Source organism: Trichomycterus rosablanca, chromosome 27 (assembly GCF_030014385.1).
Source record: "Trichomycterus rosablanca isolate fTriRos1 chromosome 27, fTriRos1.hap1, whole genome shotgun sequence".
NCBI classification, from domain to species: Eukaryota; Metazoa; Chordata; class Actinopteri; order Siluriformes; family Trichomycteridae; genus Trichomycterus; species Trichomycterus rosablanca.
Window position 1 is genome coordinate 10,402,487 of NC_086014.1, and position 27,561 is coordinate 10,430,047.

General features: G+C 39.0%; 3 protein-coding genes across 3 annotated transcripts; 2 read left to right on the forward strand and 1 right to left on the reverse strand.

Moving 5' to 3' along the window:
• The first annotated feature begins 2,050 nt into the window (after positions 1-2,050).
• On the forward strand, positions 2,051-10,527 carry dis3l (DIS3 like exosome 3'-5' exoribonuclease). The gene is made up of 17 exons (XM_062989574.1): positions 2,051-2,180; positions 4,129-4,282; positions 4,427-4,555; positions 4,665-4,800; positions 5,022-5,189; positions 5,280-5,358; positions 5,446-5,622; positions 5,910-6,079; positions 6,196-6,357; positions 6,464-6,714; positions 6,841-6,933; positions 7,266-7,790; positions 7,876-8,030; positions 8,328-8,506; positions 8,804-8,949; positions 9,038-9,209; positions 9,970-10,527. The coding sequence occupies exons 1-17, from the start codon at positions 2,051-2,053 to the stop codon at positions 10,294-10,296; spliced, it is 3,153 nt and encodes a 1,050-aa protein (XP_062845644.1). The 3' UTR covers positions 10,297-10,527.
• Positions 10,528-10,763: 236 nt separating this feature from the next.
• Positions 10,764-13,307, reverse strand: tipin (timeless interacting protein). The gene is made up of 8 exons (XM_062989720.1): positions 13,246-13,307; positions 12,540-12,690; positions 12,364-12,445; positions 12,204-12,279; positions 11,993-12,115; positions 11,749-11,818; positions 11,472-11,654; positions 10,764-11,335 (listed from the first exon to the last, which is right to left on the reverse strand). Exons 2-8 carry the CDS (start codon positions 12,676-12,678, stop codon positions 11,121-11,123), a joined length of 888 nt encoding a protein of 295 aa, XP_062845790.1. The 5' UTR covers positions 12,679-12,690; positions 13,246-13,307; the 3' UTR covers positions 10,764-11,120.
• A 2,479-nt stretch (positions 13,308-15,786) lies between these two features.
• Positions 15,787-18,752, forward strand: crybgx (crystallin beta gamma X). The gene is made up of 7 exons (XM_062989314.1): positions 15,787-15,802; positions 16,127-16,148; positions 17,004-17,052; positions 17,293-17,414; positions 17,735-17,870; positions 17,956-18,095; positions 18,520-18,752. Exons 1-7 carry the CDS (start codon positions 15,787-15,789, stop codon positions 18,650-18,652), a joined length of 618 nt encoding a protein of 205 aa, XP_062845384.1. The 3' UTR covers positions 18,653-18,752.
• The last annotated feature ends 8,809 nt before the right edge of the window (positions 18,753-27,561 follow it).

Sequence of the window (27,561 nt, forward strand, 5' to 3'; positions counted from 1 at the left end):
ATAAAGGCCTACTGCAACAAGACAGTCAAACGTGCAGTGTTAAGAAATAAAGTTAAAATGTATTGACCGCTGCTAGAATGTTTTTATCAAAACAGTTAAGGTGTGGTTGTATTTTAAAGCAATTTTAGCAAAGTAGCTGTTAAAGGTGTACATCCTTAAGTATGCTGTCATATCAATATATGATATATCAGATCAGTGCTATTTTACAGAAGTATATTAATGATTTATTCTATGCAAATTATTAGAACAACTGTTCAAAAAAAATACATGCACTTAGTTTTATACACTTACTATTAAAGTCATCTTAAAAATAATAACCTGAGAGCTTTTGTTCCATCTTGAATTGTTTTTGTTATAACAAATACTGTAATACATGTTGGTGTATTCAGTGGTATGTTTAGAAAATGTATGCAGTAATTGTAAAAGCATACCATCATTATTAAATAATTTATTTTTAATGGTTAATGTTGCAGTGAGTCTGGAAACACTAGGTGCAAGGTTAAATTACAATATGTGGTTAATAATTCATGTATATATAGTAGTCAGACCCTTTATTCAACATGTTGTAGAAGAATGATACTGCAACCAACATGTGTTACTGTATGGATGGTTTTATGATGTGCCAGATAGAGTGCTTGCTATTCTGCCCAAACTATTTCTATGCCATTGCACAAGAGAATTGTTTAATCATGTTAATTAAGTGTTTTTTATGCCGTGTAGCAAGAAGGATGTCATAGGCTTTTTACTTAACAGTGGCTTCTGTCTTGCCACTCTGCAAGCATATTCCAAAGATGGTTGTCTTTCAAACATTTTGTCATCTATGTTTAGACTTTTTAGAGCTATTTTAGAGTTACCATTGGGTTCATTCTTACCACATTGACTCATACCCAATTTTACCAGAGATTTAGGATGATACAAGCTGCTACCATTTAAAAATAAAGACCATTGTGGTTCTGAGAACTTGTTTTATATCAGTGTCATGATCTTTACAGACAGTTCCTTAAGTGTTATGGCTTGGTTTTTTTTTAATGCAGTGTAAACTGTGGGACTGTGAGTAAAAAAATATTTTTTGCTGTATTGTGGTAACCTGTTTCTATTCACTTTCCCCATCGTGGGCTGTGTATGTTTCTGTTATTTTGGCCACTGCTTGTTTTTCCCTTTACCCTTTTTTGTGTTTTTTAATCACAGTATTGTTCTACTCTGGTTAAGCATCCTGCAAAGTGGGTTCATTTTCAATTCTTGCACGTATTGGGCTATTATACCTGGCAACCCAGCTTGTTACAAGTAGTGGTATAAGTCAATAACAATATTTTTTGTTATTTATTTTGAAATAATTGTACTAGTACAGTTCTAATTGTTATTAATATATTTTTATCTTTATATATTTATTTATTAATCATATTTTTAGAAGTAGTAGGATTTAGTTAAAATAATCAACTGCCTATTTGATTTTTTAGCCTAGACAAGAATATACAGATTTTGTCTATAAATTGTCCTTCGGTTCTTGCTTATGTAAAGGTCAAAGGCAATAAAGTTCTAGATAAAGCACTTAATGTACACAGTAAAGAAATAACAGTAATACTAAGTAGATATGAAACCATTTTTAATATTTAATAATGTTAAACAGTTGAAAAAACACTGTGAACACTGTGGGATTAACCAGTCTTGGGAATAAACACACACCCAATAGCGAAGTGTATTTACTCTAATCATACATAACCTACTTAAGTGCCCAGCATAGAAAAAATAATGAACTATCATAGAATAGAGTGTTATATAAGGAAAATTCAATGTCATATTAAGGAATTTTCTGTTACATTTGAAAAACAACAGGGATTATTAATATAATGTAAGTGTTCTGTGCCTTTCATTGCTGATCTCTTTAATTAATGAGGTTAGTCGTTTCAATTTGGTTCTCCGCCCTCCAGTGCAGTTGGTGGCGCCAGTGCACCCTAAACAGAATCACCAACCGACATTAAAACACAAGAAGAAAAATCCAAACGCAGAAGTTACTGTTGTTGTTTTGATAAATAATTTAGGCGTTTTAAAAATGTTAAAAACAGAGAAAGTTTTACATTTAAGGAGTTCCCGTGGGAGGAAGGTTCGTGTGGTCAGGGAGCATTATTTAAGAGACGAGGTACCGTGTGGAAGTAAGCTGTGTCAGGCGGGATGTGAGAACAGTGAGTCCGTTAAACTTGACTAACGCATACAGAGCTACATTTATCAATAAATAATGAATTAAACAATGAATTGTTGTTTGGACACTGGTCCTATACTGGTTTATTGTTTGGGAACTAGTCCTATAGTGGTTTATTGTTTGGGCACTAGTCCTATACCGGTTTGTTGTTTGGGCACTGTTTCTGTACTGGTTTGTTGTTTGGACCTTGGTCCTTTAATGGTTTGTTGTTTGGGCACTGGTCCTATAATGGTTTGTTGTTTGGGAACCTTTCTACACTGGTTTGTTGTTTGGGCACTGGTCCTATACTGGTTTGTTGTTTGGGCATTGGTATTGTGCTGGTTTGTGTGTTCAAAGGTCTGGTTTAATAACAGATTTTTATTTGAGTTCAGGTTTCACAGTACTTTGTTTATTTAAAAGTCTAGTTTCATAATAGTATGTTGTTGGGGACTAGTCTTATTTGCCTTATTATATATAATATATATATATATATATATATATATATATATATACAGGGGTTGGACAAAATAACTGAAACACCTGTCATTTTAGTGTGGGAGGTTTCTTGGCTAAATTGGACCAGTCTGGTGGCCAATCTTCATTAATTGCACATTGCACCAGTAAGAGCAGAGTGTGAAGGTTCAATTAGCAGGGTAAGAGCACAGTTTTGCTCAAAATATTGCAATGCACACAACATTATGGGTGACATACCAGAGTTCAAAAGAGGACAAATTGTTGGTGCACGTCTTGCTGGCGCATCTGTGACCAAGACAGCAAGTCTTTGTGATGTATCAAGAGCCACGGTATCCAGGGTAATGTCAGCATACCACCAAGAAGGACAAACCACATCCAACAGGATTAACTGTGGATGCAAGAGGAAGCTGTCTGAAAGGGATGTTCGGGTGCTAACCCGGATTGTATCCCAAAAACATAAAACCACGGCTGCCCAAATCACGGCAGAATTAAATGTGCACCTCAACTCTCCTGTTTCCACCAGAACTGTCCGTCGGGAGCTCCACAGGGTCAATATACACGGCCGGGCTGCTATAGCCAAACCTTTGGTCACTCGTGCCAATGCCAAACGTCGGTTTCAATGGTGCAAGGAGCGCAAATCTTGGGCTGTGGACAATGTGAAACATGTATTGTTCTCTGATGAGTCCACCTTTACTGTTTTCCCCACATCCGGGAGAGTTACGGTGTGGAGAAGCCCCAAAGAAGCGTACCACCCAGACTGTTGCATGCCCAGAGTGAAGCATGGGGGTGGATCAGTGATGGTTTGGGCTGCCATATCATGGCATTCCCTTGGCCCAATACTTGTGCTAGATGGGCGCGTCACTGCCAAGGACTACCGAACCATTCTGGAGGACCATGTGCATCCAATGGCGGTGCCGTGTATCAGGATGACAATGCACCAATACACACAGCAAGACTGGTGAAAGATTGGTTTGATGAACATGAAAGTGAAGTTGAACATCTCCCATGGCCTGCACAGTCACCAGATCTAAATATTATTGAGCCACTTTGGGGTGTTTTGGAGAAGCGAGTCAGGAAACGTTTTCCTCCACCAGCATCACGTAGTGACCTGGCCACTATCCTGCAAGAAGAATGGCTTAAAATCCCTCTGACCACTGTGCAGGACTTGTATATGTCATTTCCAAGACGAATTGATGCTGTATTGGCCGCAAAAGGAGGCCCTACACCATACTAATAAATTATTGTGGTCTAAAACCAGGTGTTTCAGTTATTTTGTCCAACCCCTGTGTATATATATATATATATATACACTCACAAGTACTTAATAATTTTTTTTTTTTTTCATTTTCTCACTAATTTGTTGTTCAGATTGGTCTAATACTAGTTTGTTTTCTTCTCTTACATCCAATAATAGGCATTTTTTATGGTTAACTAAAGTATAAATGTTAATCAGGGTTTGTATCTGTATGCTCTTGCAGATGCCAAGTTGCTGTCTGAAGATGTAACCCACTATGTAGTGCCAGATGCTGGAGTGGTAAGAGACTTTCTGGAAATTTTAGAGTTCAGGGAGTTTCATGGCATCGTGTTTACCCAGACAGCATGCCAGGCTGCACAAAGCGCACGGGGACGCAGGTACACCCATAATACAAGTCATTGAACACTGTGTGCATTTAGTAGTATTACAATGATTATTCCTAATAAACATATTACTTAATTACTCAGCCTGGTTATGATAGTGAATAAAACATGATTATTGTTTGTGCTTGTATTCTATAGACACCATAAGAGACTACGTAGTCTCCTCAAGGACCCTCGTCATGACTGCATCTATTTTGCCAATGAGTTCCAGAGCTATTCATACTGTGCCAGAGATAAAGGAGAAACACCAGAGAAATGGCATACAAGGTGAGACTTGTGTGTGTGTGTGTGTGTGTGTTTTTTGTGCAAACGATTCTCCTTCGCTGAAAGGTGACACTTTATAATACCACATATATGTATATGTGTTTGCTTGTAGGTGTGTGTATCAGGCAGCAGTTTGGTATTATAACCATCTGGCTGGAATGATGTCAGTAGTTATGATCACAGAAGATCAGCAGGCCATAAAAGAGTATGGCAGCCTGAATAGTGGTGTTTTTGTCATCTCAACTCAAGTAAGTGTATACTTTTCTTACACTTGGGTGTTTTAATTATTTTAATGTGTATGATTGTATACATTTCATATGCTTTGTAGTTTTGATTTGAATTCGATTTATTGTCTGAATTTCTCTGTAAACTCTTGCTGGGTTTTACTTACAGTTTTCAGTTAAAATAAATAATAATAGCCCTATACTAGTACCCATTTTAAAAGCTTTTAAAGCATTTTTTACCTTAGGAATACCTGGGAAGTTTCTGGCCGGATCTGCAGGCAGCACACGAGCTGTATGCCTCCATCGCTCAGACTCTACAAGAGCGAGAGAGCGAAGGAACAGAAAAGGAGTACACTGAGCACTTACCTGCGGAGGTACTGGAGGCCGGGATCAAATCTGGCAGGTTCATTCAGGTAAAGCCTCATGTTTCAGATCGGATTAAATCCTTTCTTGCACTGGTTTTGGTTTTTTGGTTTTAGTCATGTCTTATTTTCCTAATTAAGGGCACTCTCAATGTGAACAAGCATCGTGCCCAGCAGGAGGCCTTTGTGCGTTTTGAGGGCTCGACAAGCAAGAACGCAGGTCAGCAAAAGAAAAAAATCTCCTGAAATTGATAAATCAGTTCAGTTTAGTGCTGAACTCTCATGTTGTGTAATTTTGTGTCCTCAGAGCTGAACAGTGATGTGCTTATCAGCGGGACGAGACATCGTAACCGGGCAATACATGGTGATGTGGTTGCGGTGGAGCTGCTGGCGCGGAGTGAATGGGGGGGTCGTAGTATGGCTTTAACAGAGGAGCGAGGGGAGGAGAAAGTAGAGGAAACACCGAGTCAGCCCATGCCTACAGGTAACCAGAGTAGACTTACCTGCATCAGAACATTGTCGTAAGATACTCTTGGTAATAATTTCTTACTACCACATACTACTATCGGAATGCCTTACAGTTTCTAGGGGTGTAAATCTAGGTCATTACGTGAACCGAGCCATTGTGGTATATGACATAACATATCAGTGCACTTAGTGCTGCTCCCAAGACCTGTGCTGAATCAAATTGCCCAAATTGACTAAGTCTATAATGTTTATAAATAACCGACATCCATGGCTATCAGTCACATGGTTACCACTTCTTTCCAGGCATTGTTGTCGGTATTGTGCAGAGGAACTGGAGGGACTATGTGGTAACGTTTCCCCCTCGGGAAGAACTGCAGTCCCAAAGTCGAAACTCTCAAAAGATCCTGGTTATTCCCTGGGACTGTCGTATTCCAAAGATCCGCATCAGCACACAACAGGCAGAAGCCCTGCAGGTAATCAGGATAACACTTTGTAATATTAATACATTATTTAAGCTTAATACTGCATATATGCGTTTAGTTTGTGACCGTGAGGTGGACTTGCTAAGATGTGTGAATGCTGTGTGTAGGACCACAGGATTGTTGTTCGCGTGGACTCCTGGGAGAGCACGTCTCTCTATCCCAATGGCCACAGTGTTAGAGTCCTGGGCAGGACGGGTGAGGTGGAGACTGAAATTCAAACTATATTGGTGGAAAACTGCATCCACGTGTCGCCATTCTCTGAAGCACAGGTAAGTGCAGGAAGTCACTACCAGTATTCCAGTGCTGATTTATGTTGAATTGGTTTTTTTCCAGTGGCCATCCCTAAACTGTGTGTGCATCCTTGTGTGTTTCCAGTTGCGTGAGATGCCTGTAAACTCTAAGGAGCAGCCCTGGCAGATGAACCACTCTGAGGTGAGCACTCGGCGGGACTTGCGCCACACACACCTGGTGTTTAGTATCGACCCTGTGGGCTGCGAGGACGTAGACGACACCCTGTCGGTGCGAACCCTGCCTGATGGAAAGCGCCTGGAGCTGGGAGTGCACATTGCAGATGTTACACACTTCGTTAAAGAAGGATCCCTTACTGATCTGGAGGCTCGTTCTAGGTAATGTTTCCTGCCCTGTATGGCATCATGGTACTGATTACCTTTGTGTTACTTTTTTTAAAGTAAATAGTTAAATTCTCAGTAGGTACTTTACCACTCTAACAAGCACTGTATGTATCCATGCAGGGCCACTACATACTACCTGGCGGACCGTAGGTATGACATGCTGCCGTCAGTGTTGAGTGCTGACCTCTGCTCTTTGCTGGAAGGGGTGGACAGGTAAGCCACACACCAGACTAAATTTTATTCTCGAATATAAATGCAAATACCTGTATAACAAGGATTCATTGTGCTTAGGAAATAGAATTGCAATGCTTCATTTGTACATTTGGACAGGGAAATATGAGGTAGTAGTAAAGGATGCTGGTAGTAGTGGTCTCCCGGTTTCCATATAATGTGTCACGTGCAATAGTAGCCAGGTAATATAGCAGTGGCAGTAGCAATGTCATCTCCAGAGGTGTGTAGCTTTAAAACAAGTAAATTAGGGTGTTATTTGTTTAAAAAAAAAAAAAAAAAAAAACTTTAAAAGCTTTTGCTTTGTTTTTATATAGATACGCTGTGAGTGTCATATGGGAGCTGGACATTGAATCTCTTAACGTGTGTAATGTGTGGTACGGGCGCACTGTCATCCGCTCCTCATACCAGCTTCACTACGAGCTGGCTCAGAGCCTGTTAAACAGAGAGAAGGTCGAGGTACCAGAACTGGCCCGGTTACAGATCTCTGAACGGGACGAGAAACTGGCCGAGCTTCGGAATGCCCTGGACACGCTAACCCGAGTGGCCCGACACCTGCGTTCACAGAGGGACAAGGGTGGCGCTCTGGAGCTGGAAGGTGTGGAGGTGAGGGCACAGCTGGATGAGGACAAGAACATTGTAGCTCTGGTGCCCAAACAGCCTCTGGAGGTGCACGAGACGGTGGCAGAGTGCATGATCTACGCCAATCACTGGGTGGCACGCAAGATTCAGGAGGGTTTCCCACACCAGGCGTTGCTCAGGCGGCATCCGCCACCCAGACAGGAGTTCTTTAACAAGCTGATCGACAGCGCTAAGAGTCAAGGATTTTCCATTGATACGCGGTGAGGATTATTTTCAGTCATGTAATATTTTATATGTCCTTGATGTAGTTATTGAACTAAACTAACTACAGTATATCTATAACAGATCAAACAAGGCTCTGGCTGATTCTTTGGACCAGGCAGTGGATTCTAAGGATCCTCTGGTAAACCGACTGCTGAGGGTGATGGCCACCCAGGCCATGTCAAACGCCCTTTACTTTTCTACCGGAGCTTGCCCCGAGGATCAATATTTCCACTATGGTACACTTAATTTTTACTCTGCTTGCTACATATTTAACTGATAAAAGTAAAACCTGTCAGTTCCACTGATGAGCCAATTGAATTACTGTACAACAACTCTTGGGTCACAACTTTCTGATACATACCTTAGTGATATGGTTTTGGATCTTTTTATTTAACGTGAGCTCAGTGCTAACAAAGCCTTTACGCTTTAGCATTAGCTCACTGAAGCTTCTCCAGACCAACACATTCAACCAACACAACTTTACATAACTCGGTTGTTTCTGTGTTTTATTTATGTATTTTTTATTTATTTAGGTCTTGCTCTGGAACGGTACACCCATTTCACTTCCCCAATTAGGCGCTATGCTGATATCATAGTACACCGCCTACTTATGACTGCTGTCCAGTCTGATAAAGAGGAATGCTTACAGAAGAGCCTAGCTAACAACAAGGAATTGGAGGAATTGGCTCAGCAAATCAACAACAAAAACAGAGTAAGTATGAAATCTGACTAGATACCTACAGTATGTTGTGTTTTATTCTGGCTTTAAGTCATTTACACACTGGGCTTCACATGAAATGCTTTTAATAAGCTGTGTCGTCAATCTGTGTAACATTTTGGCTTACAGTGGATTCAAAACAGTACACAGACATCAACTTTCTTCACTCTTTATTGGGAACAGGATTCTAATTAATATAATGCATTGTTACCCAATATACAGAGGATACTTGACTTTTACTTTTTGAATTTACTGTAGATATTACAGTAGATGTTTCTTTATGATCTGCAGGCAGCTCAGCATGCTCAAAAACAGTCCGTAGAGCTTTTCCAGTGCCTGTACTTCCGAGACAAGGACCCACTTACGGACGAGCTCTGTGTGGCCGATGCTGTCATCTACTCCATTAGGGCCAACGGCGTGCTGGTCTTTGTGCCACGGTAAAATTCAGTTCAGCACGTCTGCTAAAACAGCTACTGTTGTGAATTGAGTATATATGAATGTTTTGCTTTATGTGTGGGCCTGCAGCTACGGTTTGAAGGGTGCAGTGTACCTGAAGAACCGGGAGAACCAGGTGGTGAGTGTTGGGAGTGATGGCAGATGCGAGTGGCAGGTGGGGACACTGAAGAGATATCCAGACAGAGTCAGCACCTGCACCAGTGCAGGAACACACACCTTTTACCTCTTCAACCATGTGACTGTAAGTACATACGTTTCAGTATGAATATAACCACACAGATAAACTGTTGATCCAATTCTTAGTTGAACCACCACCTACTGTTATCCCACAGTTATGAAATTCAAAGTGTTGCTAAGACATTCCATTATGTAACAATTCTAGCATGCCAGGTGTAGCTGTTTGACGCTGATAAACATTATGGCACATACATTATTCAGGTATTACAGTATTGTTACAGTATACCTATTAATTTCATTACTTGTTGTGTGAGACAGCTTGAACTTCAGCCGGTAAATGATTTTCCTTTGTAAGCTGATATGCTGAGAATCCAGAGACATTTTGATTTTCTATAAGAAACAATAAACTTGTCCTGTTCAGGCTCAGGATTAAAGGTGTGGTTGGCTAACCTCACCAAATTTATTACTGAAGGGACTCTTGGGGGAAAATGTAGGCATACAATTTTTGGTCCACTTGGAATTGTGTCCTGTATATCTCCACTACTCATGCCACCTGCTCAAACAGCAATTAGGAGAGTACAACCTTTCCTCCCACAGACACGCCAGGCCAAAAGCACCAAAAAGACTTGAACTTAGGAGTTCAAACTCTCAATATTGTTGGGTTAGTACAGTATATAGGACTGCAGCAAGTTCCTACATTCAATGTTGTGTGTCAATATTATACACACATACATATCCTACAGGACCAGTAAATGAAGAATAAATCAGATGCTTAACTATTCCTTGATAGAACTTTTTGATGTCTCATTCTTTATGCTCCACAGGTGCGCATCTCTGTCCAGCCTTCCCGCTGCCATCCTGACAATCTGCATCTGGAGCTCATCAGTGACCGGCCACATCACACCGACCTCACCGAATCTCGTCCGATTGGTCGCGCCCAGTCCGAGCTGGTGCAGGAGGTGGTCCGCAAGGAGGAGGCCACACTCCAGGCGGAAGAGGCGAAGACAAGGAAACCCAAACTGAGCCGAGAGGAGAGGGAGTTCAGGCAGAGCAAAGGGCCAAACCTGTACTCGCTCCTGCAGGAGATCAGTGAGCTCGCTTTGCTCGACCTAACCATCACTGAACCACAGACATGTGCTACATTAGCTTAGCTACGGGAATTCAACCACAGTCCAATTTTAAGTGAACTCTAAGATTGGTTAAAGATGGATAGAATTGCTTAGGTGTTGCCATAACAATATTGGTATTCAATACTGTGGCAGGTTTGTAAATTTACACTTTCGTTCATTTTCTATAGAAAGAAACTGGTTTCCAGTGCACAAATGTATGTGTTTTGTGAACCAGGAATGCTTTAGATGAAATATTTTATTGATTGCATTATTAATACTTGTTAATAAATGTAAAGTTGTTAGATGTAATGTATGCTTGTGCAGGCTTTTTTTTAATTATAGGTGCAGACCACAAAAGACCCCCTGCAGCTGGAATGATTTACTTTCTGTGGTGAAATTAAGAGAATGATCCCAAGCACATTTCCAAGTCAACCAAAGCTGGAATATCCTGGCGTGGCTATCTCAGTCACCAGAAGTATAACAGAAAAGTAGAAAGGTTTTTTTTATAGTCTTCATTTAATTTGAGATATAAAACTTTACAAAACGGTTAGTTACAGTTTTTACCAGGACAATCTAAAAGTAGCAACAACATAACTTTAAATTGGAATTGATCTTAAACCTTCACAGTGTGCCTTAAAATCACTTTGAATGAAGTCTCATGTGCACATTTTGTTAGAGCTGAACTGTCTGAAACATCTGTAGTCAATGTTTTAATAGGTATGAAAGTAGGTAGTTAATGGTTTATGTTTCAGTAGAAGCCATCTGTTCTCCTGGTTCATTTGGAGCTTAGATAGAACGTCATGGTTTATCAGCTGCAGTTTGTGCCGACTCCAATGAATTACCTGCATATACAAAAGATTGGCAGATCAGTCGCTATCATCATCAATGATGCCATTTGTTAGCTGCGGAACTGATCTGTCGGATTCGTTAAGAGGGGGGCTTTGAGACACGGCTGGTTTCTGTTTGAGCGGTGTCTCGGTTTCTGCTGGGGTTTGATTTAGGTCTGTGTGGTCATCCTGACTGAGGTTGTGCGCTGTAGGACTGGTAACCAGATCATCCGGGAAAGTTGACTGTGATGATTCTGAAAAAGATTAGACAATCGTAATTAAATTTGTTGTGTACTATATGACCATTTTATTAGATTTTTTTTTACTCAGTAACACTGAAATATGGCCACAGTGTATTACATGAAATAAGTGTGGATGCTAATCTTATACCCATTTGTTTTTGTCGAGCCAGCCTTTTCTCCAGAGCTATCTGTTTGTTATGTTCAATCCGTTGCTGCTGCTCCTCGGTAAGAGTTACTGCTGCAGGGGCGGGAGTGGAATGGATAAATGGATCTTCAGAGAAACCATCTCCAAACGGATTTTCGTCTTCCTGCATGTGGCCTTCTGCTTCAGCTTAACAAAACGTACAAAAAAATAACAACATTGCATTACAACCGGATGTGATCTGCAGAGATCGGTGAGCAGTATTGCTGGGTGGCTTCCTTACCATGTTCGTTGTTTCCACCGTAATCCTCGTGTGTCAGAGGCATGTCCAAACGTATTCGTTTTAGACACGTCTACAAGAAAAATAGACCGCTGTTACACATTGCAGCAACACAGACATGAGATTTTTCATTAGAATTGTTCATTATTTTAGTCTATGGGTGAAATAAAATACTTTAATTACCGTATTGCTGGCAAACACAGTATTACAGTCTATCCCAGAGATTGAGTTGTTCCATTACACTTACTTGTACTTCTTTTTTGCCTCCTAGAACCTCCAGTCTGTCAATAAAGTCCTCAAACTGTAGCTTTGGATAGAGTCTGTGAGCCCAGTTTTCCATTTTCTGCATTAGAATCTTAAGATCCTCAGCCTAAAGTCGATAGTGGGATTAGAGCTATATTAATATTTAATAAACTATTAAATTGTCACATAGAAAGAAAATGTGTCAGTAAATCCACCTCATGGCCTTTGCCCTTAAATTTGACATCAGCAAATAACGTCCGTAAGGCTGGAAGTCCTCGATCAGAGAGCAGCCTATAACAACGAGGAGGAGAAAATGTATTAGTTCAAAGCATATATGAATTCAGTATTAATGCAGAACGTGTAAACAGTAAGAACCTCATGGAGTCAAGTTTAGGCTGGGGTCTTTTAACTGTTCTCCTTTTAGCAACTGGAACATCAGGTAACTTGGACATCTCACCTAAATACATGAATGGTACATGTAGTGAATTCAACATTGGTATTGGAGTTATCCAAGTAAAGACAAACTGCATGCATATGCATAATTCACAAACCATCTCCAGTGCCCAGTGGGTCCTCTTCAAAATTTCCATCTCCAGGGGACAAAGGTGGTGGAAGAGGGGGAAAGGACTCATCCTCCAGATTGTCATAATTAGGAGTTCCAAACAGACCATTTTCTGATGGATCATGCATTTTTCATGGAGTCTGGGGGGGAAAAAAGTACCACTGGTATAGTTAGTTGGTATAACTCTCTCTCCCTCACATTAATATATGTATGTGTGTGTATATACAGTATATACACACACACTCATTTTATGCTCTCTTTAACACATCCACCAACATTGACACACTTTTGGGTATAAATTTAAGCAAAATGCGTCTATAACGTCGTTTCTTTTAGGCAAAAATAAATGTAAAGCTTAAAAAAAAAACAAGCGTGTAATTTATCAAAAGTTTCTGTACTATTATTAGTTGTGTTTCTTTTTCACCCGTATTCCGCTATCTGAGCTAGGATCGGTCTACAAAATCATCAAATCAGCATCAAGTTTCTACAAATGCATCCAATCACTATGCAGGAGGCGGGACCTCGTAGAAACAGGTAGGAATGTAAATGTGGCTGCCTACAATACTACTACATACGTTACAGATATTTAATTAACCACACACTCATGCCAGCACTGCAAAATATGTAACAATATATATTTACTTCTTTCTTTAAACACTCAGTCACTCAGTCGAGTTAAACTGAGCGATACTTGCCTTCTCGACGATAGACTGGAACAGAGCCGTTTGAGCTTGTTGTTTTCCCCGGGTTTTTTTAGTCGCCTCCCAGACACGGGCTGTGTCCGAAATCACACTCTATCCACTACACTAGTGCACTACATGGTGTGTTATGCTAGTAATTGTGTATTGAAACATAAAAGGAAAAGCCAACTCACTACTGTGAAATGCATTATAGTAAGTTATTGTTCAAACGATGTTAAGAAGGCAGAGGATCTATAATGCACTTAGTTTGGCACTTTGTAGGGAATAGGGATCAGTGTGTGATTTCGGACAGAGCCAGTGTTAAAAGCCTTTTTCTGTGCATGTGGTCTAATCAGAGAAGCTTTTAAAATGTTGGTGGACACAAACGTTGATATATACACGGATGAGGCTTAAAAATCCAGAAGAAATTGTTTTGTAATCCTAATAAGTGACTTTAAAGTGATTAATTAGACTTATTTATGTAAGAGCCCCATCTAGCGACCAAACGTGATGCTGATAAATAAACATGAGTTGAAATGGGTTGGACTCTGTACATAGCAGCAAATCTACCTGCCAGCAATTAAAATTCAGAGACTTTGTGTCGAAGCTGTAAGCTGTCACCAGATAAGCATTGTTAATAATAGATATATAATGTATTATCTACCTGTTTGCAATGCTTTTTGATTCAATAATTCACTAAACGAGTTGAATTACATTTACACAATTTAAAATGCATCATGTAGTTCACCACTGGTCCACCAGAGGGAGATATAGAGCGTCTCCAGGTTTAATAGTACTGTAGTAATAATCCACCAACTAGTCAATTTATTTTCTTAAAAACGGCTGAAAAAAGAGCGACGATCTAATATCCACTTATTGTACAGGACAAGGTGCAAAAACCTTTTGATTTATACCAGACATGTCCAAAGTCCGGCCCGCTTCTGTCTTAAATTGCATTACTTGTGGCCCGCCAGCACAGTCAAACAGAAAAAAATTAGGTATATCAATTCAAGATGTAATTCCCCCTTTTTACCAGATGGTGGCAGCAATACTGTGTAAGTCATTCAGATGCAAAGCGGCAAACCCGTAAATGAGACATACTAATGTGTGACGTAATAAAAGCGACACAGACTGTACGAACAACGATTAACGGGGACAAAATTTAACGTGACGTCTTGTACTAAAACAACGACCTAAGCATTTGAGTAGTGAAGAGAATTTATGCGCAGTAATAATTATACGTTAAACTTTATTTTTGTAAATCCGCCCCGTCTTTTATTTCTAAGGTTTTAAAGTTCAGTTAGAAACTGAAATGGCTTGTTCTGTGTGTTCTGATTTGTTCATCTGAATGCTTACATTTGGTTGTTGTTCGCTGTGTGAAAACATTATTAAATATTAAATAACAGCGTATTTGTATGCATATTTTATTGCTTAAAATAATGTAATCAGGGACTGTTGGTCCTCGGGCCCTTCTGGTGTTGCACATTATGTAGTTCACCGCTGGTCCACCAGAGGGAGATATAGAGCGTCTCCAGGTTTACGACTGTAGTAATAATCCACCAACTCCTCTATTTATTTTCTTAAAAACGGCTGAAAAAAGAGCGACGATCTAATATCCACTTATTTTACAGGACAAGGTGCAAAAACCCTTTGATTTATACCCTAAGTAGTGTGTTTGTATAGTTATTATGACGAGTTACGCAATTATGTGTGCGTATGGGGAGGAATTATTACATTATGTAGTTCACTGCTGGTCCACCAGAGGGAGACATAGAGCGTCTCCAGATTCAGTAATAATAATCCACTAACTCGTCTAACACTAACTTTTTTTCCTAAAAATGGCCGAAAAAGAGCGACGATCAAATCTCCACTTATTGTACAGGGAATGCACTATACAAAATGCAAAATTCTGTTGTTTCTTACCCTAAAGAGTGTGTTTGTATAAATATTATGATGAGTTACGCTACGTATGATAACATTTTAGTGAAGTGCAACTATGTGTTTGTGTGTAGTTCACCGCTGGTCCACTAGATGGAGACATAATGCGTCTCCAGATTTGTTGAATACCCCAGGGATTTTATATATATACTGTATATACAGTATACAGTATACAGTATATATATATATATATATATATATATATATATATATATATATATATATATATACAGTATACAGTATATGTATATATATATATATATATATATATATATATATATTTACTGTATTAAAATGTATAATATTATGTTGTATTGTATTATGTAATATACAATTAGATGGTTTGCTATTACACTATGACATTACATTTTTATATTTTATATTATTTCAAAATAGACTTGATTTAAAAAAAATGTGAATAGAAATTTTAAATGCCTTTCTCCATTTCTCTACTGTACTTCCCTTTTTCTCTCTTTAACCTGGGCCAGAGCATATATACGCTCTCCTCTGTTCCTGGCCTTGCATTTGTTTCTGCTAGAATCTACTGCAAGATACTAGAAAGTTTTCCACGTCGTACACTGCTCTCCATAGGTGCTTTTATCCAAGCACAAAACAGAGATGAAGCATCCAGCAGGTCCCAGTTCTGTTCACAATAGCACATGTGATGAGAGGAGAAAAGTGCTGGGGCAGACACATTTAATAGAAACTCAGATTTGACTCTGTAAGCAAAGCTAATGTTGATGAGGATAATCAAAAATATGTAGGGGAGTAATAGTGCTGTTAATGTAAAATCTGAATCTAAAATAATGTATAGCATTACAGTAAACAATAACATCTTTACTAGATAAAAAATCACTATTTCCACCTGCCCTGCTGAACAGAATTTTCTGTTTTATATCCGTTTTAGACTGATGAGCCAGAGAATTATGACCTCCAGTGTAATTTGCTGTCTTAACAGCTCTGATCCTCAAGTTGCCCTGGTAAATATTCATTTGAATTAAATTAAACGTTATGTATTTAAATAGAATTAATGCACATTATTAATACACACATTTAAATCACAATTTCTTCACAATTTCTAATGTCTTGTATCACTAATGGAATTTTAGGCTACACCAGCTTATATAAGGGAGTACAGTTCTTATTTAAACTTTTCAGTGGTTGAGAAACTGTATAAATACATCAGTAAATCACTTCGATTTGTTCAAATGTACCCAAATACTGCATTTAAAGGAAGAACAACATAACACTGGAAAACAATTGCTGAACTGTTAACAGAAAGTGTTGACAAAGCAATCTGTGCTTTGTGTGTGTACAGAACTGGTTTGGAGAACATGCTATATGTGAAAGCATGTAAGTGTAGGAATGTATTTAGACACAAACACAGTTCACTGTGTCCATAGAGTTTAGCATATCAATACTGAGAGAAGCTGCTGAGGGAAAAAGCGCAACAGAATGAGTGTTCTAGTGCTTCCTAACTCACTTGACCTGCAGTATTTAAAGGGCACCATACTGCCCTCCATGAGCTGAAATGAACATTTTTACTAAGATCCCTGGAGTAGCCCAACAAACCAGGTACTGAGAAACAACAGCAGCTCCAAATAATCTGCCTGTAGGGCTGGGTTCTAATGATTTAGAATCTAACGTTTCATCGCAATTGTTACTGCCAAGGGTGTCACACCCAGTTATAAGGTTTAGGGAGCAAATACTTTTTCACATTAGTGATCTAGGTTTAGAATAAAAAGTAGTTACTTACCCTTCCAGGAGGACCATTACTAAAGTTCCATTACAACAGTGGTAATATTGTTTTTATCTCTGTTTTCCGTATGCTGTAGCAAACTGGGGTCTGTGCTCCAACGTGCCTTTTATGGATCCAGTGGTAAAGTAAGTAACAACATTAAGCAAAATGCATGTTAGTAAAGTGTTGTCCTAATTATTTACATAATTAATTGTCATAATTTGCAAACAACTTAATTCCTAGCACTCTTATTTCAAAAGGATTGATCTGTGTGCATTCAGTTCTACCTGTATTTGTGGACTTCTATTTAATTAACATGGATTAATTGTTCTGAGAGTGCATGTAATAAACAGAAGGATTATTTATATTTTTATGCTCTGGATCAGGTGACTCTGTTTGAGCAGAGGAACTTTGCCGGTCGGCGGCTGGATCTCAGTTCGGACTGTCAGAGACTGAGTGACAAGAACTTTCCTGAAAGATGCAACTCTGTGCAGGTGGAGAGTGGAGCGTGAGTATATAGAAATGACCCACAGATACGTATACTGGTAGAATGGGTCCCTGAAATGTGTATATAGTTCTGCTTTAGACCTACAAATACTGTAAGGTATAAAAAAAGTATAAAAATAGCCATATTTTTTTATACTTTACAGTTTTTACATGTATACTAAAGTTTAAATCGATTACTTGTCATTTACTCCACATCTAATCTGGGTTTCTCTTCTTTTGAAGATATGTTTGTACTCCTAAACCCTTTCAGTCAAGTGTTCTAAGCTTTATTTACAGTCTTTCTAAACTTTGTTAATATGTGGGTGTGTTTGTTGTGAACAGCTGGGTGGGCTATGAATACGAGCACTTCCGTGGGCGCCAGTATTTGTGGGACATGTTTGACCACGGTGACTATAACTGCACAGATAAGTGGTGTGGCCAAGGTGACCGCATATCATCTGTACGCGCCATAAAGCAGGTCAGACGCGAGCACATTCCTTTACATTGTCTTATTTTATGGACTTGGCATATGGCACTAAAATGTGAATGTGTGGCATGTGCAGGACACAAACCCGCCCCGTGTTCAGCTGTTTGAGAGACCTGGATTCTCTGGGAGAAAAAATGAATTTCAGGATGACATCCCTAACCTGATGACCAGATATAACCTAAACAGAGCCTTCTCAATCCGGGTGCTGGGTGGAGCGTGAGTTCATGCTTGCTTTGTAGTTCTGTAGATCTACCATAATTACAATGTACATATTTACAATTACAACTGTTATTGAAGGTGCTCGGGTGGTGCAGCGGTCTGTAATGCTAGCCCATCACTACTTAGATCTGGGTGAGAATCTCGGCAGGTGTTATCGGCCAGCTTGGCTTTACCTTGCGTCCAGTGTTTTAATGGAAACCTGGGGCTGCTTTGCTTTAGCACTGGACCTAAACGACTTGTCCTCTATCAAAAAATCCTAAAGTAGAATATCTGACCATCAGTTTGTAACCTAAAGTTCAATCGCAGTTGGGTTATGCAGCAGAACAATGATCCAAAGCACACAAGTCCTGACTTGAATCCCATTGAGATGCTGCAGAAAACCCTCCAGTGTAACCGAATTTACTGTGTGTGCATTTTGTAGCTGGGTGGTGTACCAGGAGCCTAACTACAAAGGAGCTCACTACATCCTGGAGAAGAAAGACTTCAACAACTTTTCAGATTGGGGAGCTCAGAGCAGCACTGTAGGCTCTATGCGCCGGATCCGCTTTAGCTGAACTCCTCTATCTAACCCTGTACTATAACACTGTAAATTCCTTCCAACCCTTCTTCCAGTGTTTTTACATTTGTCATGCCAGCCACAACCATGTTTCAACAACAAAAACAACTTTTTGGTAATAAACTAGTAAAAAATTTCCATTGTGGTTTATTATTAGCCAAAAATGCAGACACTGTATTAACTGAGCAGGGGTCTCAACTCAACTATAACTGTCTATACTTCCAACATACCAACCATCCAATGATTTAAAAAAAAAAAAAACCTAAATTAACTCCTGAGGTGCAGCACAGGTTTTGTTCATAAATGCAATAAATAAATTGCATTTAAATGACTTCATTTAACGTTCCAAGGTAGTGACCAGAAGTGGAGGTTTATACTGCCCCCCCGTGGACTGAAGTGGAACTGTTTATATCTGCTCATTTGATCCAAGATTCAAATTTCTGATGAGATTTGTCCATTTAAATGTAGATGTTTTTTGCTGCACATAAGCTATTCCAAAAATGTATACACTGCAGCTCTACTATGGAAAAGCCTGTCAACCTTGAAGGTGTAAAGTGCAGAGTGCTAATCTAATCAGGCTTTCTAGAAAGTAGACGTACTTGGATGCATAGTGCAAGTCTGGATATGACTTCACAAAGTTCCCCTACTAATTCATAACAGTTCTTTACTGTAAAATATGACATATCCTATGCATTGCATGAAATGTTTATGACGTAAAGCATTAATAATAATAATAATAATAATAGTCATTTATGCATCAGATATTATGGACCTCTTTCGGTAGGCTATAAACTCCAAGTTCTCAACCTGTGACCCTGAGCAGTATTTAAAGAGCTTAAGGCCTTAATGCCCTAACCGCTTGGAGGGCAGCTGCACCCCCTTCTGTGTACATGTGAGCATACAATAAGGAATTCACACGGGTTTAGTGCAGGCTCCTGGCTCCTACAACCACGTTAGTGTTGTATGGGGTAGTCTGGGGAGAGGGTATTTCTGTGAGCCGTGGGAGCGGCAGTTGCTTTCCTCCTGTTGGCCCAATGACACTGAAATCCATCTCTCTCGGAGAGATCCGTCTTCAGTAATGGTGCTGAGATACAGGATGAAGCCAGCTGATGACTCTATTATTGCAGGTCTGGGAAACAGTTGAAGAATGTAACACTTTAAACATCAGTCAACAAGTTGTTGTGATCCTGTAGGGAGGCAGGATGAAAATTCTAATCAAATAAAATGTCAAAGCATGCTTAGTATTCATTAATATATGTGTAAATGTATTGTAAATTATCCTTTTTTGTGACCCAAGCACTCACTCACTCAAGCACATTATTCATTTGTATTTATTTGCTGCCCTTTATGTCTAAAATATTGTGGTGGTGAATACATATATACTTTAAGTTTAGGAGAATTAAAAACCTGGGTGTCTACCGTCCACCCACCTTTACATATACCGTCTTGAGGGTAATGATTCTTCGTAGTGAAAATGAATGCATTACTGATGTCTGTTAATAATAAAAGGGAATTTACAACAGTCTAGTGTAGGTTATTGTGAATTATTTGTATATCCTGATATTTTACAACTTACATCTATACATTCTAGTGTTATTCAAAAAAATAGCACAGTGTTTCTCCTCTGCATTTTAAATACATAGTTTAATGTTAAAAGTGTGACAATTTGTTCAGATCTTCTGACATTAAACATAAATGGTTCACAGAGATGCAGAGCATTGCAAAAAATAGGCAGCCATGTAATGTCTTGTTATACACAACTTTGATTAGCTCTGGGTTCTTTGTTTAGACCAGAGGGGAAAAGCGTGGGTATAAAAGAGAACAAAAGATAGAGGTTTGTAGAGGAAAGCCGTGGTTAGGCTTGCATGTTTTCTGTTTGAAGCAACTGCTTTCAAAGGAAAAAATAATGTGGATCTGCAATTAATGTACTCAGGGACCGGTCATTCTAAACAACCATTATTTAATTTGTGTATAGTATGGGAAATGCTGAATTAATTAGTATAATTTATATCTATGCCCAATGAACGCCTCTGCATAATAGATATATGATTATATTTTCAGAATCACAGTTCAATTTACATAATCATATGTAAACCTGTTTAATATATATTTACATTTATTGTATATGGCAGATTTACAAACCATCCAGACTTTTTAGTGAAAGGTGCAAAAACCAACATCTGTCATGGTATGGGGGTGCATCAGTGGACTTACATGTGCGTAAAGGTACCACTTGTGCAGAGGCGTTTATTAGGGCTTTAGAGAGATTTATGCTGCTATCAAGGTGACATCCTGTTTGGGAAGGCCATAGTTATTTCAGCAAAACAATGCTATGTCTCGCAGTCTTTAATTATAAATGACTCTTACAAATTTATATTCCCTGCTAGATGTAGCACTGAAGATGTAGGTTACATGGAAGGCAGAGTTCCTCTGTTTTTCCAGCGTAAGGCCCTTGGTCACAGCAGACATCGTAAACTAACTGACCACCCATGTACCACATTCCTGCTGCCCTATGAGTTATGAATGAGTTCCATGACACTCTCTATTTCTCTCTTACTCAGACACACAAACCAACCCACACTTCATATGCTATCCATCAAGTCTTCAATCCCCCAGATGCTCGTTTCCCCAGTCTGTTTACATGCTCACATCGGCGTCTCCGCCTCAACTCGCCCCCAGTTAAACCAGTGATCAGTTATTTATGTTTTAACCAGTAAAACACGAAAGCTGCCCACTACAATCAATAGAATGCAGTTAATAAGCCATACATATTATTTACACTTTACAATTTAGCCAGTGAGTGTTCTCAACTTTTAAACAGCATCAATTTCTAAAAGCAATTGCAACCTTGCTCCATTCTTCCCTTTTCTTCTCTATTAACAGAGTGGAAACATCCTTTTTATGTGTTGCTTTAATTCAGCTGTCAAAGGTCAAGTTCTCTGTCTACTGCATCTGTATCATATGAGCAAACACTTTACAAACACTTTTAACACATTTGCTTTGTTTGTAGAAAATGAGTTTCAGGGACTTTAAAGTGTTCATGTGTAGCCACTGAAGTGTGTGTTTGGTTGACATTTAATTATAATCTTTGGTAGAGAACATTTGCATCTGAATAATGACCCTGACATGGGGTTTTCTTTTCCCAATTCCTAAATATGTGAACCCCACACAATGCTGGGTAATATTAAATACATAGAAAGTATTCAAAAACTATCAAACTTTACATCCTAGGAAATAATGTGCAATTTATAGGGACCGTGCAATAACCTTCTTCTTCTTTTCTTTTCTGGAAAGTTCTTAAAACCACACGTTTATTTCTGTATCTAGATGTGTATATGTTTATTTTGTAAATACATGTGTATATATATGTCTGTGTGTACATACATGTACCGTCAAGGAGATGCTCAAAAATTTCGTTGTGCACTGTGCAATGACAATAAAGGCATTCTATTCTATTCATTCTATTCTATTGCACATTTGATGATCATTTACATTTTACACACCAGGGCATTGTACAGCCACAGGTCCACAGCCAGGCCTGGATGAGGTCAGTGGTAATTAGAAATCAGACATAAGTAAATGTATATCAAACATACAATACAATAGTATTGTTTTTATTTTGAAGGGACTGTTATTTTTTATTATACGAATTTACGTTCCTTTGTGTGTGTTAGTGTTTCCAGCTTCAGCCTAATGAACGCGATTGATACAAAATGACACAAAAAGAGCTTAAAACAAGACATTGACGTCTAAGTATTTATTTCCTAATTCAAATGTAAAGCTGTGTGTTTAGTTTGTGAAGAACAGAACGCTGTGTTTAAGGATTACAATTTAAATCGCCTTTACGGTACTAAACACTGAGAAATACAAGAACACAGAGAAATACAAGAACTTGAACGCTGCACACAGGTCACACCTGAAGCTTTGCTTGTTTTAACTGTAATAGCAACAATGACTTGTTTATATATATAAAATTGTACACATACTACAAGACTGGAGCAGTCAGGACCAGCTTTGTGATATCCAACAAGAATATACAACAAGAATAAAGGACTGAAGAACAGCAAATAAGGTAATTAGACTCCAAACAAAGTAGCACTTTGTGCAGAGTTAAACCTGCACCCTTTGTTTACTATTGTTTTTGTGAAAGTTAAAAGATGAGTGAATAATGATGTTTTACTCTGTCTGCTTCTCGTTTTTACTGCATGATTGTAACATTTATTGTGACCAATAACAGCTTATCAATGTACTGCCTTAAAGAGATAAAATAAGTATTGAATGGAATTAAGTTCAGCCTATTGGTCATGCCCTCCACAACAGTCCCAGTTTCTCATGTGGCCCCTTGCAAAATTTAACTGCCCACCCAATACAGTACAGTCAATACAGTCGCATAACATGCATTCAACCCCTTATAGCACTGTTTTACTCTGTAAAAGCACAGTGTTTCTCTGGGTTCTTAACACAGGATGGCAGAATTTGGCTACAGAGTGGCAATTTCCCCAGAGCTCTTTTTTCATCTACAAAATGACACTTACTGACCACATGCAACCCTCAAGCTTTGTCACAAAAGTGTGAAGGGTGTTGCAGTGAGCTTGCTTTCCCGCAGGCACTGTGCAAACACAACACTGATTCCTTGTCCAGTTTTTACCTCTGTCTAAACTGGGAAATTCCTACAGGTTTACATATCCTAAAGATGGAAGAACTGCATGCAGTTCGGTCTAACCGAGGTCATGTGTACTAAGCAAATGAAACAATCTGTCCATGCATTTGGGGGATCTTCCTTTCATACACTCATCTGTTACCAAAGGTGCTTATTCTAAAATTCTGTGTAACGTCGATATTCTAGGGACCTGAAACATGGACCCACTGTGAAACATGGACTTACCTGTGATAGTTTACCTGTGCTTTTGAAACGGGTTAATTTGACAATGAGAGGGAAATGTCAATAAGCAGAAAATATGTGTTTAATATGCAAATCTAAGATTGTTGGGCCAAGCATGAGGGTGTAACAACCCTGTATGTAAAGATTTTATACGTTATTGTGTATCATAACACTTTCATCCCCCCTTGCCACTCCTATACAGTCAGATACCTTTTCACTAGCTCTAGATCCCCAGATACTGGAACAGCCAATCCGACCACCCTAGCACGCACTGTCTAGGGTATGGTGAGATTTAATTGCAGATGATCTCACGAGAAATACCTTGCATGGCTTAACTGTACATGCCAGAATGTCTGACAAGCTATTTCAGGATGATTATCAGAAAAATCTTGATGCTACAAGCCAGTATGCGGCGTGGCGTCTTGTTACAACACGCTTTCGGCTCTGTAGCCAACAGAGAAAGGAAATGCCTAGGGAGGCTGGTTCCGTAATGAGGACAAATGAACATTTTCAGAAACTTTGGTTAAATGAGGTAAAGAAGTGTAAAATATTTCTAAAAAGGATAAAATAGAAGATACTTGTATAAACTGTAAGGGGATTTAATTTGTAGGACTGTGGGATTCAGACAGTATTCAAAACCTGTGACTTTTGGCACACTTTTGCATTATGGTGTTGTGGATTTGATTTTGAAAGGTATATTTGCCATTTTTCCCATTAACCTACACTTAATTACCCATAGTGATGAAATAAAAACAAGTCACAACACCCATCAAATTAAGGTCAAGTGCTCACATAAAAGCACTGCACCTTAGTGTATCTAGCCCTGAATTTTGTCAATAATCATCTTAGTAAAGTAGTTAAAATTAAATAAGTGAGTGAGCAGCATGACTGGAAAATTCGATCACAGTAAGTGACGTGATGTGTTGGAATGTGTATGTCTTTTGTCCCAGGCCCTGATTGATGTAAACTGTGTGAGGCCACCACAGTGGCCACCTGTGAACCACAATTATCACCAGTGTGCTCTCTCTCCGTCTCTCTCTCACACACACATACGCACACTAGACCAATTAAGCCTTCTGTACACTCTGTTGCATTCAGCCATAACTAACAGAGCTGTTGCTGCTGCCAGGACTCACTCACTTTCTTCCCTTTCTCTCCTTAATGATCTTCAACACTGTTTGTATGTGTGTCAGCTAAGTGAGTTGCCAAGTATAATCAGCAATACTACATTTATTTCTCTGCACTTCCAGCCATACCTGCCTTTTACCTCTCTGTACTTCCAATCTGACATTTATTTATGTATTTTTACAACCAGCTGTATTCCGTTTATGGTCACCTTCGACAGGGCACCAGTCCATACCCATGCAAGGCCACACATACTTGAAAAATATTTTACAGCATTATTGGTAATTATACTGTATATAATCTCATTTTTATTATTAACTATTCTGAAGAAAATGAACCTAAACAAGATTTGTACAAAGGTCAGGTATGACAATTCATATGTTTATAGCCAGATTCCATGATGCATCCCGCTCTTGACCAAGAAGCACAGGAAGGGTCGACTATAATATGCCAGAAGCAGTTTGGCTAGGCTTGCAGAGTACTGGAACACAGTTCTATGGGTTTATGAATCAAAACTGGAACTGTTTGGCCATATGAATCTGCATTTTGTCTGGTGCATTAAAGCCTTGGCTTATGACAAGAAGAATACTATCCACATTGTCAAGCATGGAGATGAGTCAATGATGATGTGATGATGTTTTTCAGCTGCAGGAACTGGCAGTCTTAACTGTGTGACTGGCATCATGGATTCACAGAAATACCAAGACATTTTGAGGAGGATTGCTATGCCTTCTGAGGTAAAATTTGAACCTTGGCTTATAAGTGAACCCAAGCACAGTTCCAGATCAACCAAAGCTTGGTTAAGGAACCAGTTCTGGAATACCCTGGAGTGAAATCTCTTCTTTCTTTTAACTTTCTTCTGCAGTTTTGGTCCACTCCTCTTTTACCAACTGCACCAGGATCTGAAGTATTCTTAGGGTCATTGTCCTCCCCATGACCTCTTAGGGAGACCCAGCTTTCTGACACTGGGCTCTATATTGTGCTCCAAAATTCTTTGTTAGTCTTCAGATTTCATAATTTCAGTGCCATTGGCAGTGAAGAAACCTCAAAACATCTGTGAACTTCCACCACGTTTGACCACAGGGACCATGTTCTTTTCTTTGAAGGCCTCTGTTTTCTGTAAATGATACCATGATGTGATCGCCATAAAGCTCTATTTTGGTCTCATCTGTCCTGAGAAGGGTTCTCCCTGAAGGATTCTGGCTTAGTCAGGTTTTGTAAAACTCGACACCTCACCAGTCTGGGTTTATATGGTTTTGTGGCAGGAGTGGGGTCATCCCGGGTCTACTAGCATAGTGCCCCTTTTTCGCTCTGATAAAGATGTAAAGATAGAGCTGATGCTGCCGTATCCCATTTTTTCTTTATCCACCATCATACTTTGTCTTTCGTCTATGTTAGGTGTGGTCAGCTAGTGTTGTCCTCTGGGGATTGACACTGCTTTTTTCAGTCAGTGTGGTACATACGAATACAATTAAAGAAGCATCAAATGATTAAAATCTCATTATTTCTTACAATTTTTAGAAGGTACCAGTTTTGTCTAATCCATAATTTTGTGTAATCCATTTTTTTTATTTTTCCTCAGTGAGTTGTTACAACTCAAACATGTGAATACCAATAGAAATAAACATGTGAATGCCAAAGTATTTGCAGTTGCAACAACTTTCTCAGAGACGTCATGATTTTTCTGAGAAGAACTTCAGAGATGCCCATATTTTTGTCCATGACTGTTTCTGGAAAACAGATTTCTTGAAACAACATGAAAACAGTGCCTGAAAACACGGACTGGTATGTTTACATTTTTTCTGCTAGTCATATTATAAATATGTGCTCAAGAGCCCTTTGCTTCGGCACAGTTTTTGCTTCTTAGAAAACTATCTGCTGCTTGGTTTGAACAGGCCAGACTCCAAACCTTAACAAAGTTGAGATGCTGTTGCAAGGTCTGAAGAGGATTGTTCGTGGCCAGAATGTTCAAAAATTCCTCCTGATCATTGTGCAAGTCTGAAACTTGAGGTTCAAGGTTATTGCTGCTTTAAATGCATGCTTTCTCAGTTACTATCGTAAATGGAAAAGCAACATGTATAATAAAGACACATTTTTTTAGTTCTTTTTTTAATATAGACATCATGGGTCTCTTATAATGACTTGGCTTAAGAAAAACCACATATAATAAATATTAATCCAGAGATCCAGGTCATTTCAAAAGGTTGAACAACACTTATCCTTTCATTATCCCGTCTCTGTTTTATCAGAATTATTGCTACACATTTTCAAGAACAAGACCATGCTGCAAAATAGCAGCCACTTCCAGAAAGCAATATTATACCCCACCCACCAAACATGTACTACCATATCAAAGTGATTTTTCTCCTCGCAGTCTGTTTCCAATTAAGCCTGGAGGCTGGGGGCATTTCTTTAGAGAGGCCCAAGCTTGTTTGGTTGTTTACATTCAGGCCCAGGCGGCCATGTGGAGACGGTGATGAGGATCAGCCTGCTAACCAGAGAGCACTTTTTAAAAAGGCTCAGCCCTCAAGTCATCAGACTCTCCGCCACCCACTGTGCTACTGATCCTATCAAACACAAACACAAGCCAAAATGCACTTTACTGACTGATACGCAGGCGTGCCACGGCCCTCCTAGCAGCCGCCATCATGAGCTGCCTTCCTAAAACAATCCTTTAGACCTTCAGTATCTGAAATACCAATAAAGGCTTTCCAGTATCAATAATATTCTTATTCTCATTATTTAAATTGCCAATTATAAAATAGATATAGTCAATACATGATGGAATAAAAACAGCATTTAGTCCAGGATAGAACTGATATGATAAAAGTAATTGAATTACAGTATGTGTTGCTATTTACAATTACAATTTGATTTCGTTTTTGTATAGTCTATCGGAC

Excerpts from the sequence above, each read along its gene's own strand:
- dis3l (XM_062989574.1), top strand. The coding sequence starts at position 2,051 with ATGTTAAAAACAGAGAAAGTTTTACATTTAAGGAGTTCCCGTGGGAGG. Across the intron at positions 4,556-4,664 it reads CCAGAGAAATGGCATACAAG|GTGTGTGTATCAGGCAGCAG; the intron begins GTGAGACTTGTG and ends GTTTGCTTGTAG. Across the intron at positions 8,507-8,803 it reads AAATCAACAACAAAAACAGA|GCAGCTCAGCATGCTCAAAA; the intron begins GTAAGTATGAAA and ends TATGATCTGCAG.
- crybgx (XM_062989314.1), top strand. Across the intron at positions 17,053-17,292 it reads TTTATGGATCCAGTGGTAAA|GTGACTCTGTTTGAGCAGAG; the intron begins GTAAGTAACAAC and ends GCTCTGGATCAG. Across the intron at positions 17,415-17,734 it reads GTGCAGGTGGAGAGTGGAGC|CTGGGTGGGCTATGAATACG; the intron begins GTGAGTATATAG and ends TGTTGTGAACAG.
- tipin (XM_062989720.1), bottom strand. The coding sequence starts at position 12,678 with ATGCATGATCCATCAGAAAATGGTCTGTTTGGAACTCCTAATTATGAC. Across the intron at positions 12,280-12,363 it reads CCTAAACTTGACTCCATGAG|GCTGCTCTCTGATCGAGGAC; the intron begins GTTCTTACTGTT and ends TCGTTGTTATAG. Across the intron at positions 12,116-12,203 it reads TTAAGGGCAAAGGCCATGAG|GCTGAGGATCTTAAGATTCT; the intron begins GTGGATTTACTG and ends TATCGACTTTAG.